At 36.5% G+C, this 14,965-nt stretch overlaps 1 protein-coding gene across 50 annotated transcripts in view; it reads right to left on the reverse strand.

The window, feature by feature from the left end:
* The window catches only part of LOC123513214 (Down syndrome cell adhesion molecule-like protein Dscam2), a 424,526-nt gene that overhangs the window by 13,522 nt on the left and 396,039 nt on the right, over window positions 1–14,965 (reverse strand). For all 50 annotated transcript variants that reach the window (XM_045270251.1, XM_045270253.1, XM_045270254.1 and 47 more), the window contains 2 exons: window positions 6,952–7,149; window positions 6,128–6,154 (listed from right to left, as the gene is read on the reverse strand). In XM_045270251.1, the coding sequence (XP_045126186.1) occupies window positions 6,128–6,154; window positions 6,952–7,149 (225 nt within the window). The remainder of the gene's footprint in view (window positions 1–6,127; window positions 6,155–6,951; window positions 7,150–14,965) is intronic.

Consider the following 14,965-nt stretch of genomic DNA (forward strand, 5'->3'; position numbering starts at 1 on the left):
AGAGAGAGAGAGAGAGAGAGAGAGAGAGAGACTCCTGGAAAATTGTTGAACTAAATAAGCAAAAAGCTGCAAGAACCTAATCTAGGAAAAAAAAAAAATAAATAAATAAATAAATAAAAAAATAAATAAACAAAAAGTGACAAGTTAATTTGACAGGAATATCATGATCTACATACCTATTTGAAAACATAAATAAAAAGTGCATTCAAAACAGATAACTTATGAAACATAATTACCAAGAGTATTCTTGTTGTGGCAATAATGAAAAGAGCAGCCATGTGAGCCACAGTTCATACAAGGCAACAGTGAGCAAGGGCAAACCTATCATCCACGCAGGAAAAGTGATTAGCATTATGTGATGAAAAAGACTGTGTGAGCATAAAAGTAAAATAACAAATGCCTGCTACTGTAATACTACTTGCACTCATAATTCTTTTAAAAAGTGACAAAGGAAGTTATTTAAAGAGATCTTAGAATTTCAGGAAGTCTGATGATTATAACAAGCAAATGTATAGAGCAATACGTAAATATGAAAGCAGAAAATGCAAGCAGAGAGAGAGAGAGAGAGAGAGAGAGAGAGAGAGAGAGAGAGAGAGAGAGAGAGAGAGAGAGAGAGAGAGAGAGAGAGAGAGAGAGAGAGAGAGAGAGAGAGAGAGAGCAATTCTGAAATTGAACTTTGTAATGCAAACACTTTTTTTTATAAAAAATGTATGTACAGTCAACTCTCGATTAACCTGAGTGTGAATAACACAATTTCGATTAAACACAACTTGGTATTAAAGGAGATACAATTAAATAACATGATTTATTCAATTTAATACTGGTTAACTCAATCCAATGGCATCATACGCACCCACGCTACTTCCGGGGGAACTACACTGAGATACCTACGGCCAGATTCTTAAACAATACCTTCCACCCTCATTAGTTGAAGGATACTGTCCAGGAGAAATTGGTAATGGTATTCTTAAGAACGAACGCTGCCTTCCCGCAGTTTGAGAAGGCAATGATTAGGCAGGATTTACCTTTGCCAAAACCCATGTCTTCATCATTACCTTCAGATAAATTTTTCCTAAATACCTATTATTATTATTTTTTTTGTGAACCAATTGACTTTAGATATATAAAAATATATAGGTTAATTTATATACAGCCTCCTTTACAAAAAAATGTTATTGGAACCAAACCCAGGGATGGAATCCATGAAACTTGTTTTTCGCGCTTCGACAATAACAAAGCTTTAGCGAACAAATAGGTCTGAGGAACAACAACAACATTGCTGATGCCAGCTTCAATCACCACATCCCTATCTCCCTAGTTTTCTATTAGAATTCTACTTAGCTTATGATCATTTGTATGTCTTAATTTAGATAACTGGTGGACTTTCCTCTTCCCCAAAGTCTGCACAGTTGTAGGAGGTGGTGATTCTCTCTCATGTTAAGGCCACTATACAGTCATCTGTGCTTTTATTCAGAAGCACTTTTTTCCTGGCTCACCAAGTCTATTAATAAGTCATGCTAATAGAGATGGTTCTCTTCATAAGATTTTCCATGTTGCCTGTGACGGAATGACGAGGCAAAGTGGTCTGGACTGCGTGGTTCAATCAGCTGAGGTGATGGTAAACATACACTGTTACCAACCACCACCAAATTATACTAATGGTTTATTTTATTAAACACATTAATAATAAATGTATGAATGTGGGATGATGTTTCTGGCATGTAAAATCATACGACAAATCACGTTGAATAATAATTTTCTGATTTCCCGGACAAAAAAGATGCGCAGATGAGAAAGTGTGTTTTTATTGTTTCCATGACATAGTGATGTATGAATAGTTTTTCCTTTTAAGGTTTGAGTAACAAAATCCCCAAAATAAGCAGACTTTCCTAGTGGCCAGGAACATAATCCCCCTACTGCCAATGTTTTCTGTAGTAAAATTACGCTTAAATAATGCAATGTCTGCAGGAACAAAACCCTCGCTTAAATCAAGAGTTGACTGTACTTAAGATTATTGAGATAATGTTATGAATTGCTAAATTTCCAATACAGTGGTGCCTCATGATAACGGACACTTTGGGGGTTGGGAGGTTGTCGGCAAACTTTCCGTTACTAAGGGTGGTTTGTCTGAGACCCTTAAACACCCCGTTTCTCTTTTTCAGTAGTTTATTCTCTTTTAATAGTGCAAAAAATTATTTTGACAACTTAATCATTCTTATTCTACAATCAATGTTGAAACAAAAGAGTTCATTATTGTTTAAGAAATGTACAGTAATAAAAATTTGTCTTACCAAGAATTGATGAATTAAAGATATAGCTTCCTGTTTGTTGTAATGGCTGATTCCTGTGTGGTCCAGTGGCATCTTTAACAAGTATTTAATGACTGCCTAAATGACATTGCTCCAGTGACAAAGGAAAGTCAGAGTAGACTACCTTCACACTACTGCCACCTCTCTATAGATTACAGGCTTGCCTTCTTTCTCTAATGGCACTCCACCTCCTTTCTTTCTCCCTCTGTTTTCTATACAAATTGTTGTGTTTCCAAAATTACTTCCGAAATCCTTCTAACTTTTTAGACCCTGCTGAGTGCTGGCCACTGGGCCTGATACCTCACAGGCTCACACCTTATGCATGATAGAAATTGCCCACAAAAGATACTTGAGCCTTCCATCTCCTGAATCTCATGCACTTTATATTTCTGTACGGAATCATGTCAGTTCTGTTCTTTAACTTACCAAACACTCCCTCATAAATAGACAATGTCAAAATCTTTCAAACTCTAACTCCCCTTGTCATTTCTGGGATCTGGCCAAAAACATCTCCAATAACTTTATCTCTTCATCTTTCCCTCCTTTATTTTATCCTGATGGCACCACTGCCATCTCATCTGTCTCTAAAGCTGAACTGTTCTCTCAAACCTTTGCTAACAACTCCAGCTTGGATGATTCTGAGCTTGTCACTTGTCCCTCCCTCTCTTCCTTCCTCTGACTATTTCATGCCTTCAATCAAAGTTCTTCGTAATGATGTTTTCCATGCAATTGGTGGCCTAAACCCTCGGAAAGCTTCTGGACCTGATGGGGTCTCTCCTGTTGTTCTCAAAAACTGTGCTTCCGTGCTTGCATCTTGCCTGGCCAAACTCTTTCAACTATGTCTATCTTGTCTTCTTGCTGGAAGTTTGCCTACATTCAGCCTGTTGCTAAAAAGGGTGACCGTTCTAATCCTTCAAACTACCGTCCTATAGCTTTATCTCAAGTTTCCTTTCTGACTGTTCTATTGCAGCTGTGGTAAACAGCCAATGTTATTCATTAATGATCTTAACCAAACTTTTTTGCCCTATCCACTCTTATGCTGATGATACCACATCTTTCCCTGTCCTTTCAAAAACAACCAACCCTTTCAGGAAGTCAACAGATCACGAAGGATTGCCACAGAATGCCTGACTTCTGATCTATTTAAGATTTCTGATTGGGGCAGAGAAAACTTAGTAGTGTTCAATGCCTCAAAAACTCAATTCCTTCATCTATCAACTCGACACAACCTTCCAGACAACTATCCCCTCTTCTTCAATGACACTCAACTCTCTCCCTATTCTATACTGAATACCCTTGGTCTGTCATTTACTCATTATCTTAACTGGAAACTTCACATCTCATTTCTTACTAAAATAACTTCTATGAAGTTAGGTGTTCTAAGGCATCTCCGCCAGTTTTTCTCACCCTCCAACTGCTTATCTGTCCTTGTATGGGATACTCTTCGCATGTTTTGTGGGGTTCCACTCATACAGTTTTATTAGGGTAGAATCAAAAGCTTTTCATCTCATCAACTCCCCTCCTCTGACTGACTGTCTTCAGCCTCTTTCTCACCGCCGAAATAATGCATCTCTTTCTATCTTTTATCACTGTTTTCATGCTAACTGGTCTAATGATCTTGCTAACCGCATGCCTGCCTTCCTCCTGGTGCCTCGCTGCACACAGCTTTCTTCTTCTTCTCACCCCTATTCTGTCCAACTCTCTAATACAAGAGTTAACCAGTATTCTCAATCATTCATCCCTTTCTTTGGTAAACTCTGGAACTCCCTGCCTATTTCTGTATTCCCATATTCCTATGACTTGACTTCTTTTAAGAGGGAGGTTTCAAGACATTTGTCCCTGACTTTTGGATAACTCTTTGCCAATCTTTCAGGGAACTTGCAATTCGTTTTTTTTTTTTTTCTCCCGCTTAGCTAGTTTCCCTCTTGGTTAAACAAGGGGGGAAAAAAAGAAAAAAAAAAAAAAAAAAAAATGCAGTCTTGTTTTAGAGTATTGCTCTGCTGCTGCAAACTTGCTATATGGCTGCTCTCATAGCCAATCTAGGGCAATAATCTGCAATGTAAACAAGTACTCCTTGAGAGAGAGAGAGAGAGAGAGAGAGAGAGAGAGAGAGAGAGAGAGAGAGAGAGAGAGAGAGAGAGAGAGAGAGAGAGAGAGAGAGAGAGAGAGTGTTGGTTGGCTGTGTTATTTACATCGCTTTCTTTACTGCACTGATGAAACAATTTGCTCATTATGTCATCTACAACACAAAAACCTAGTCCATTTCATACTAAATTGCCCTCAGTCAAAAGAAGAAAGAAATGAAATTGTAGACCTCCAAAGACTGGTAAATGATGATCAAGAAGATCAAGTGATCAGAAAGTTTTAGTTTTAGAGTTTGTTGTCTGCACTTCAGCTCTCTCTCTCTCTCTCTCTCTCAGAGTGGAAGTCTCATTATCCTCGCTTGCCCAACAACATTAATACAGAAATGCATATCTAGCAATTCACACCAGCAGGCCTCTCTTTCTCTCTCTCTCTCTCTCTCTCTCTTTCAATGTGGCAGTGTCATTATCCTCGCTTGCCCAACAACATTCAAACAGAAATGCATTACCAGCATTTCACTTTGGCAGGTAGCATGTCCAACGAGCCCAGGACCACAAATCACCATAAGTGTCAACCCAGTGACTCCATACATGCAAGTGATTGGCACTCTCCATCTTAATACAAGTTTTGTAAATTGTAGATGAATAAAACAAGTTACAATGGTATCTAGCATGCCTTTTTTGGCTTGTTCATCGTGTCATATGCGTATTTGTCAGCACTGCCACTTGGGAACTACGGATTCATGAGGGGGGAGGGGAAGGCCATAATAAAAAAAAATTGGTTAGTGTATGACCAGTCCGTTATCAAACGAAATCTGTTACTGTGAGGTCTGTTATCGGGAGGCACCACTGTAATATCACAGTCACAACTCTAGCATTTAACTGAAAGTGTTACTGTTCTGTAAAATCATATTTCACTACTACTTGACTACATGCATCACATTAAAAATCAAACATCACATTAGAAAATCATGAACTTTAAACCTCATTTCCTCAATACAGAATTTCATAAGTTTGCCTTTGCTTTTCAAATGCCTTATATAAAAAAACCTTGTGTCTTCCACCATTTCCCATGAGCTAAGTATAAGGGTTAAGCCTATGTTGATAATTCTGTGCTAAATCTCTTAATAATGAAAAAAGATGAATAAAACATAGTTCTTTTTAGTGGTCATGTAGCAATCATGGTACAGCTTCAGTTGCAATGGTAAGAAAGGATGCTTTGCTTAATGATAACTGGTATATAAGCAAAAGTTAATTAAAAAATTTGCTTGAAAGAATCTAGAATATCAAGAAAATGGGCAATAGCTTAAATTTAGCTCAACTAAGCATTTTTGGTAGCAGAAGGAGCAACACTCAAGCAAGATGAATATGATGACATATTCCATAATATCCACAAAGGTTAGGGAGTCATTCTAGATCAACCTCATAAATACAGATGTGCAGCCATGTGGGATCCGTAGCTAAAAATAATAAATAAATAAAGCTGCCACAAACATTCTTATAACAGAGAAGTAAATATGAAAAGCTACCTTTCCTGAAAATATTGACAAGGGAATGTTGGAGGGGGGAATTGCAACAAACTGTTACCTCTAAATATAATGGGCTTGACTTGCTTGCTTGGTACAAACTAGAACATTCAAGCACTGGGGAGGGTCAACTATCATGGAGTGGAGTGTGGGTTTTATGTTAATTTGACTCATCTTTTCAAAGAATGATGCTTCACAGAACAAGACATACCTGGATTGGCTTGAACATTATGTTTCTCTGTGGAATTTAAAATGACTAATAAATTAAATGTACTAAAAAGTCAGGTAATAGTATATGTCTTTTTAATATATACCTATATATATATATATATATATATATATATATATATATATATATATATATATATATATATATATATATATATATATATATATATTGTTGTGGTCTATAGCAACTTGGGTATCAGTGCTTAAATACATATAATTCATATCATAAATATCTTAGCACTGTGTATATATATATATATATATATATATATATATATATATATATATATATATATATATATATATATATATATATATATATATAGATAGATAGATAGATAGATAGATAGATAGATAGATAGAGATAGATAAATAGATAGATAGAGAGCTGGTTTTCTTCTTTACTAAAAAGTTTTTAAAACTACACTGCAACCTTCTAGTACTGGTATTTTTGTCCTGCATTGTACTATAGATTTAGTAAACATGTGAACAGGTGGAAGTCTGGTACATCAGTGAGTGTTATGTTAAGAGAGGTTGTATTTTTCCCAATTTGAAGATGATGTTCATGACACATATGTACATGGGAAGACATTTTAAATAAGTCATGAACTTTACTTCAAAATTGTTTTGCTGGCAATATAATTTTGCATTAGAAAAAAATAAAGATTTGAACATACTTGCCACCCTTGATAAAATGCATCACAACTAAATAGTCTTAAAATAATTATGCTGGCTCTGGAAAATCAATGAATTATTAGCAAATGTATGTATGAGTGTATGTGAAACTTAGAAATCAATGTTACAAACCTCCATAATTGCGCTGAACAAGATCATGATCACACTCAGCCTCAGAGAATTGATTAGAGGCTGTGGAGTTATTAGAGTCGTTCAGAGATGACCCAAGGCCAGAGGAGTCGAGGGGGAGATCACCATTACGTGGTGGGGGAGGAGGAGGAGGCTCAGGGGATCCCTGGCCTGCACTCCCAGAAGTACTGCCTCGGTTCACTGCAATATTCATTTCATGCATTATGTGGGTTCCTATACATGGCTTCTATCACATATTTATCATGAAACATTAATGCAGAGTTTGTTGGTAATTCTATTAAGCCCTGCAGAATATAGCAAATATGACATATACTGCTCAATGTCTATATGTTGACCAACTCAAACTTCAATAATAGAAACAATCTTATAAATTGAAATAAAATATCTTTAGTAATTCAATTGTTAGTAAAAAGCTATCATAACAATTAAGAAATTAATAAAATATTTTGGTAGATTTAGTACTACAATTGTGACAGGTTAAGGTGAGCTAGAGTCTGTGTCTGGCCCTTTCCTCCCTCTTTGGCAGGAGAGATGAATAGTGTACTTGTAAAGCTTCAGTAATTTCACAACTTCATTTCATATTTGAGATACTTTTACTCATATTATTAATCATTATTACCTTAAGATGATTTTCCAAAATATGAATAATAAAACAATATTACAATCCTTCACAGAAATTATGGAAACAAAATATTAAATTATCTACATAAATACAACAGAATGAGTGTTGGCATAAGATGACTGGAAACCTGGTCTATGTTGAGAGTCACCTTGATGTATTCATATAAAAATTTGTTACTTGCTTTTATATTCTGAATTGTTAACACCTTTATATCATTACTATCATTATTATTATTGTCTTATGGCAAAGGTGATTAATTAAAATACCTTGAATATAAAAAGCAATGTGGAAAATGACAAGAACACACTGTAAGTACCCCAGTCAACAATCAAGTGTTGAGCTGTATGGAGGGAGGAGATGCAGAACTGGTATGTTCTAGATCAGCTTAGCCAATGCTAACTATAGTAATAAATCAAGATGGTCATGAATAATAAGTATGATGTTTTTTGAGGTTGTGAAATGAAGGCATTAATAATGCACAATGCCAATTACGAGGAGAACTTTTCTTCCTCTATCAATGATATCCTAGTGGATACACTATTTATATACATCTAAACACACATATGCAAATTAGGTCAGTTTTTAATTGGCACAATATATGCAGGGAAGGAAGTTCAGATGGCATCAAAATTTGTTTGTTTGATTGTTATTGTACATAAAAGTTTGATACTGTATCATGAAGTTTTGATCCAGATTGAGAATCCATTACTCAGAATGCTCAGGACCAGAGGGTGTTGCAGATTTCAATTAATTTTCAATTTCTGGAATAATAGTAACCTAGTAGTGGGACTTTTACACCTTGAGGGAAGAAGGGTATACTCATAGATCATCAGTAATTTTCCACTTTAAAGGATGTACTGATGATATTCATTGTTCCCTACATGCTATGAAATGTTACTAAAAGGGATATGATGAGGAGACTAGGGACCTGTTCCACCTGCAGATGGATTTGCCATGATTTCTTGTCTTATCTGTTTCCCTTTAGGTGCAATAATATCACATTCAAGTATACAGCTAGATTTCTGACAACATTTCTCTGATAATATACTACAATATTTAAATTGATCTAATTTCTATAATTCATGCATTGTAGGACTAGTATCACAAAGGCAAGGTACTTAGAAATGTTCAGATTTTGTAGATTTTTGGATCTCAGGATGCTGCATAAAGGATTCTCAACTTGTGTCAAGCCAATAAAAGAGACTTCTTGAGATCTACAGTTTTACATCTGAGTCACTTTAAGTAATATACACACTGATAATACTGGTATGCATGTAGAAAATACTAGGATTATATTTATCTATCAACTGTTTGATTCAGATATTGCATGCATATTTAATTAAGGGCAGCTTAGGCACAAGAGTGAGGGACATTCAGCTCTCTTCTAACCCTGCTATAAATGGGTGGAGCAGAAGCTCCCACAAGGGAGATCATATTTTCTATTTGAGATGTCATAAGGATGATTATACTTTATATATTCCTGGCCTTTTAATTCATTGTACAGCACTGAGTCTACAATGAATGAAATGCCAGAGTCATCATAAACCTTTTGGCAAACAGAAGTTTTGTGGTTTTGAGACAAAAATTCAATATGCAGAGATCTCTCTACTTAATGAAGAAACATTCCTACCCTTATTTTCAGATAATGTGACATGTCAATTCAAGGGATTTTAATGGGTTAACATCATGGACTTAAAGTCATTATGTCTCAATTAAGTCACACCTCCCTTTTTAACCCATTCCATGTTCACCTCCCAATCCCTACTCCTTCTTGTTTCACTATTCCTCATACCTCCTCTTTATCACCTTCATCTAAGCTTCCCCCCCTCCTTTCTCCTCTCTCTCTCTCTCTCTCTTTGGTAACTGAGATTTCTTAGAAACAAAGATTACTATGTGGTGTGTGTATGTGTGTGTATTTACCTAGTTGTATGTTACAGGGTTTCAGCAGGGCTCATAGTGACTTATCTCCATATCTACATTTATCCCACTTTTCCTTAAATTTGTGCAAACTTTTTGCTGTTACAATCACTTCACTTATTCCATTCCAGATACCCACCATCCTATGTGTAAAACTGAACTTAATGTTCCTCAAACACTGACTTTTCATTACCTTCGAATGCCCTCTTATTTGTCTATCTCCATCCTTCATCAGTGTTACCAGGTCTTGTCTATCTATCTCTTCCATACAGTTTACTAACTTATACATCGTTATTAGGTCTCTTTCCTGTCTACCCTTCAAAGTTAGTAGTTCGATTTCCTTCAATAATTTTTCATAGGGAAGATCCTTTATTTTTGGGACCATCTTTGTAGCAGTTCTTTGAATTCTTTCTACCTGTATGGTGACCATACCACTGCTGCATATTCTAGTCTAGGTCTTATCATAGTGGTTATGATAATTTTCATCATACTTTTACCTATGTAATTGAATGCTACCCTGATATTAGTGTCTTGTATGCTGAAGCAAATAGTCCATTTATGTATCTTTCTGGAGTCAGGGTGTCATGTATAATCATTCCTAGTTCTTTCTCTTCACTCTTTTTCATTACAATCTCTTCTCCCATCTTATATTTTTCTATTGCTTTTACCCATTTCCATTTCATGGCATTTCCTGTATTAAATTCAAATTTTCATTCTTGGCTCTATTTCCAGATCTTGTCAATATCTTTCTGCAATTCAATACAATCACCAATACTCTGTATTACTCTCAAAAGTTTTGCATCATCTGCAAACAAATCCTCTTCTATATTTTTGACATATACTTCAATCATAATTAGTGCCAGCACCAAACCCTTTGGTATGCCACTGGTAACTGTGCTCCAGCTTGATGGGGTGTCTCTTATCACTGTCCTCATTTTCCTATCTGTTAAGTTGTCTATCATCCTATTGAAAATATTTCCCCTTATTCCTCCCATGTGTTCTATTTTCTATAAGAGTCTTGTATGTGGTACTCTGTCGAAAGTCTTAATATCTAGATACACTGTGTCAACCCATCCATTTCTACATTGTACTTCATCTATACATCTTGTATGAAAGCTTAGTAAATTTGTTATGCATGCCTTTTCTGAATCCAGATTGGGAGTTATTAATTATTTAATTTCCCCCCAGATATTCTAACCATTTTTCTTTAGTAACAATTTCAAAGATCTTTCCCACAACAATAGTCAGTGACACTGTGACACTGGTCTATAATTTAGGGGCTCAGTCTTTTTTCCTCCTTTGTATATTGGGACTATATTTCCTCTTTTCCATTCCTTTGGTACCTTTCCTTCCATTAGAGAGATGTTAATTATATCCCAAATTCCACCAATTATTCTCTACATTCTCTCAATCTCCATCCTGACACTTCATCTGGCCCCATTGCCTTTCTTACATCTAACTTTTCTAATGATTCTCTAATTTTCCATTTTTGTACCACAATGTCTCTTAATCCTTCCTGTGTGTGTGTGTGCGCATTTACCTAGTTGTATTGTACAGGGTTCGAGTGGGGCTCATAGTGTCCTGTCTCCATTTATGTAATTCTTCCTTAAAGTTATGCACATTTTGTGCTGTAACAATTTCATTATTCAATACATTCCACTTGTCTATCATTCTGCATGGAAAACTGTATTTTCCAATATCCTTCACACACTGCCTCATCCTAATCTTCTTTACATATCCTCTTGTCCTTCCATCTTCTTCTATCACCAGCACCAGGTCTTCCTTGTCTATCTTTTCAATGCCATTGACTATCTTGTACATTGTTATTAGGTCCCATAGTTCTCTTCTATCTTGTAAGATTGGTAGTCCCATTTCCTTCAGTTGTTCTTCATATGTTAGGTCCTTTAGTTCTGGCACCATCTTTGCAGCAATCTTCTGTATACTTTCTAATCTTCTTATATTCTTTTTAGAGCTTGTGAGTGTGTGTGTATTTACCTAGTTGTATAGTACAGGGTTTGAGCGGGGCTCATAGTGTCCTGTCTCCATATCTCCATTTATCTAATATTTCTTTAGAGTTATGCACACTATGTGCTGTAATAATTTCATTATCCAATGCATTCCATTTTTCCACCTTTCTGTGTGGAAAACTGTATTTTCCAATATCCTTTACACACTGCCTCATCCTGATCTTTTCATGTCCTCTTGTCCTTCCATCCTCTTTGTCTATCTTTTCAATATCATTTACTATCTTATACATTGTGTATTATGTTCCCACGTTCTCTTTTATCTTGTAAGGTTGGCAGTCCCATTTCCTTCAGTCGTTCTTCATATGTGAGGCCCTTTGTAGCAAGCTTCTGTATCCTTTCCAATTTTCTTATATAATCTTTAGAGCTTGGAGACCATACCACTGCTGCATATTCCAGCCTTAGGCATATCATGCTTGTGATGATTTTTTTCATCATATCTTTATCCATGTAGTGAAATGCCACTTTTATATCAGTCTACATTTTGTATGATAGTCCAAATATCTTGCTTATGTGTTTATCAGGGCTCACATTTTCTTGTATGATAACTCCTAGATCTTTTTTCCTCTTTAGTCTTCATTATTTGTTTCTCTCCCATCAAATAGTTCCATACCAGTCTTCTCTTACTCTTTCCTAGTTCCATTATGTGACATTTCTTGGCATTAAACTCCAATTTCCACTTCCTGCCCCACTCATAGATCTTGTTTAAATCTTCCTGCAACAGCAGACAGTCCTCTCTGTTTCTGATAACTCTTAGCAACTTTGCATCATAGAAGAAGAAATTTATATAGCTGTTTATCCCAATGTGAATGTCGTTTACAAAAACCTGAAACATAATGGGGGCTAACACTGACCCTGTGGCACTCCGCTAGTTACTTTACCCCAAGATATTAATAGTGGTGTTCCTCAGGGTTCTGTCCTGTCACCCACTCTCTTTCTATTATTCATTAATGACCTTCTTAACCAAACTTCTTGCCCTATCCACTCCTACGCTGAAGATACCACCCTACATCTTTCCACGTTCTTTCAGAGACGTCCAACCCTTCAGGAAATTAACAGATCACGCGGGGACACCACGGAACGCCTGACTTCCGATCTTTCTAAAATTTCCGATTGGGGCAGAGAAAATCTAGTAGTTTTCAATGCCTCAAAAAACTCAATTCCTCCATCTATCAACTCGACACAACCTTCCAGACAACTATCCCCTCTTCTTCAATGACACTCAACTGTCTCCCTCTTCCACAATGAATATCCTCGGTCTGTCCTTTGCTCATAATCTTAACTGGAAACTTCACATCTCATCTCTTGCTAAAACAGCTTCTATGAAATTAGGTGTTCTGAGGCGTCTCCGCCAGTTTTTCTCGCCCCTCCAACTGCTAACTCTGTATAAGGGCTTTATCCGTCCCTGTATGGAGTACTCTTCGCATGTTTGGGGGGGTTCCAGTCACACAGCTTTGCTTGATAGGGTGGAATTGAAAGCTCTTCGTCTCATCAACTCCCCTCCTCTGACTAACTGTCTTCAGTCTCTTTCTTACCGCCGAAAAGTTGCATCCCTTTCTATATTTTATCGCTATTTTCATGGTAACTGTTCTACTGATCTTGCTAACTGCATGCCTCCCCTCCTCCTGCGGCCACACTACACAAGGCTTTCTTCTTCCTCTCATCCCTATTCTGTCCAACTCTCTAATGCAAGAGTTAACCAGTACGCTCAATTATTCATCCCTTTCACTGGTAAACTCTGGAACTCCCTCCCTGTATCTGTATTTCCGAATTCCTACAACTTGTCTTCTTTTAAGAGGGAGGTATCGAGGCATTTGCTCCCCTAATTCTGGCTGACGGTTTTGGCACTTTTTGTACTCATTGGAAAGCCAGCGCTCAAGTGGGCTTTTTTCTAACTTTCTTTTTTTTGCCCTTCGGCTGGCCCTCTTCCCTACGTAAAAAAAAAAAAAAAAAAAAAAGAGTATGTATCTCTAATCACAGTTCTCATTTCCCTATCCTTGAAATAACCTCTTGTCTATTTGAGCAAGGTTCCTCGCAGTCCTCCTATGTTCTCTAGTTTCCAAAGTAGTCTTCCATGAGGGACTTTATCAAAAGCCTTTTTAACGTCCAGGTATACTGTGTCTACCCATCTATCTCTGTTTTCAAGTCCTGCAATAATCCTCGAGTAAAAGCTTTATAAGTTTGATACACATTCCCGCCCTGTCCTGAACCTAAATTGTCTGTTTGATATGACTTGCTTCTCTTATATAGCATTTAACAGATTTTTCTTTGATAATTATTTCACATAACTTCCCTACGACACTTGTAAGTGACACTGGTCTGTAGTTTAGTGGTTCAGTTGCCTTTCCTCCTTTAAATATTGGTATTACGTTGGCTCTCTTCCATTCTAGTGGAACTTTCCCTTCATTTATTGAACTTGTAATTATTTCCCAAACTGGATCCAGTAGTTGCTCTTTACATTCTTTTAACACCCAGCCTGATATACCATCTGACCCTATTGCTATTCTGACTTCCAACTTATCCAATAATCTTCCAATATCCTCTTTGTGCACTGCAATCTCCTGTAATCTTTGGCAATCCCATATTCTATTAGGTTTTGTGAAATCATCTTCTGTTGTGAATACTGTTTTGAAGTTCTCATTCATTATTTCACACATTTCCTTCTCTGTTTAGTATGTCTTCCCTTCTTTGATTATTTTTTCAATTGTTTCCTTATTCTTTGTTTTGCTGTTTATAAACTTGTAGAAAAGTTTAGGTTCATCTTTGCTTTTATCCACTACATCTTTCTCAAAATTTCTTTCTTCCTCTCTCTTTACTCTAATATATTCATTTCTGGCATCTTTGTACTGCTGTCTGTTATAGTCATTTCCCTGCCTTAAGAGTTTCTCCTACGTTCTATCTTTTGCCTTTTTTGCTTGTATGCATCTAGCATTGTACCAAGCATGTATTTTTTTCCTGAACTCTATAAACAGGTACAAACTTTTTTACTCCTTCATTATATTTCTGTAAGAATGTCATTCTTCCCTTGTACTGTCTTTCTGTACATAATATTTCTCCATTCAATTTCAGCAAAATAGATCCTTAATTTTTCAAAATCCGCTCTTGCATAATTCAATCTCTCTCCTTTATAGTCATCTCTGTAACTTATCTCATCTTCCTCCTGAATTTGCATCTTTGATGTCACATGATCACTTCTCCCCATTGGACTAAGGTAATGTATGATTGGAGGGGGCTCCAGTTTCTTAATGATAACTAGGTCAAGCAATGATGGTTCTTCCCTCCTGTACCTTGTTGACTCCTCCACCCACTGGACCATTGCATTAACCATAGTCAACTGTAACACTTTTTTGCTCCACTGCCCAGTATTATCCATTACTTCCATTTCTGTCCATGTTATTTCTTTACAGTTAAAGTCTCCAGCTAAAAGTATTCT

This window comes from Portunus trituberculatus, chromosome 35 (assembly GCF_017591435.1).
Source record: "Portunus trituberculatus isolate SZX2019 chromosome 35, ASM1759143v1, whole genome shotgun sequence".
Taxonomy (NCBI): domain Eukaryota; kingdom Metazoa; phylum Arthropoda; class Malacostraca; order Decapoda; family Portunidae; genus Portunus; species Portunus trituberculatus.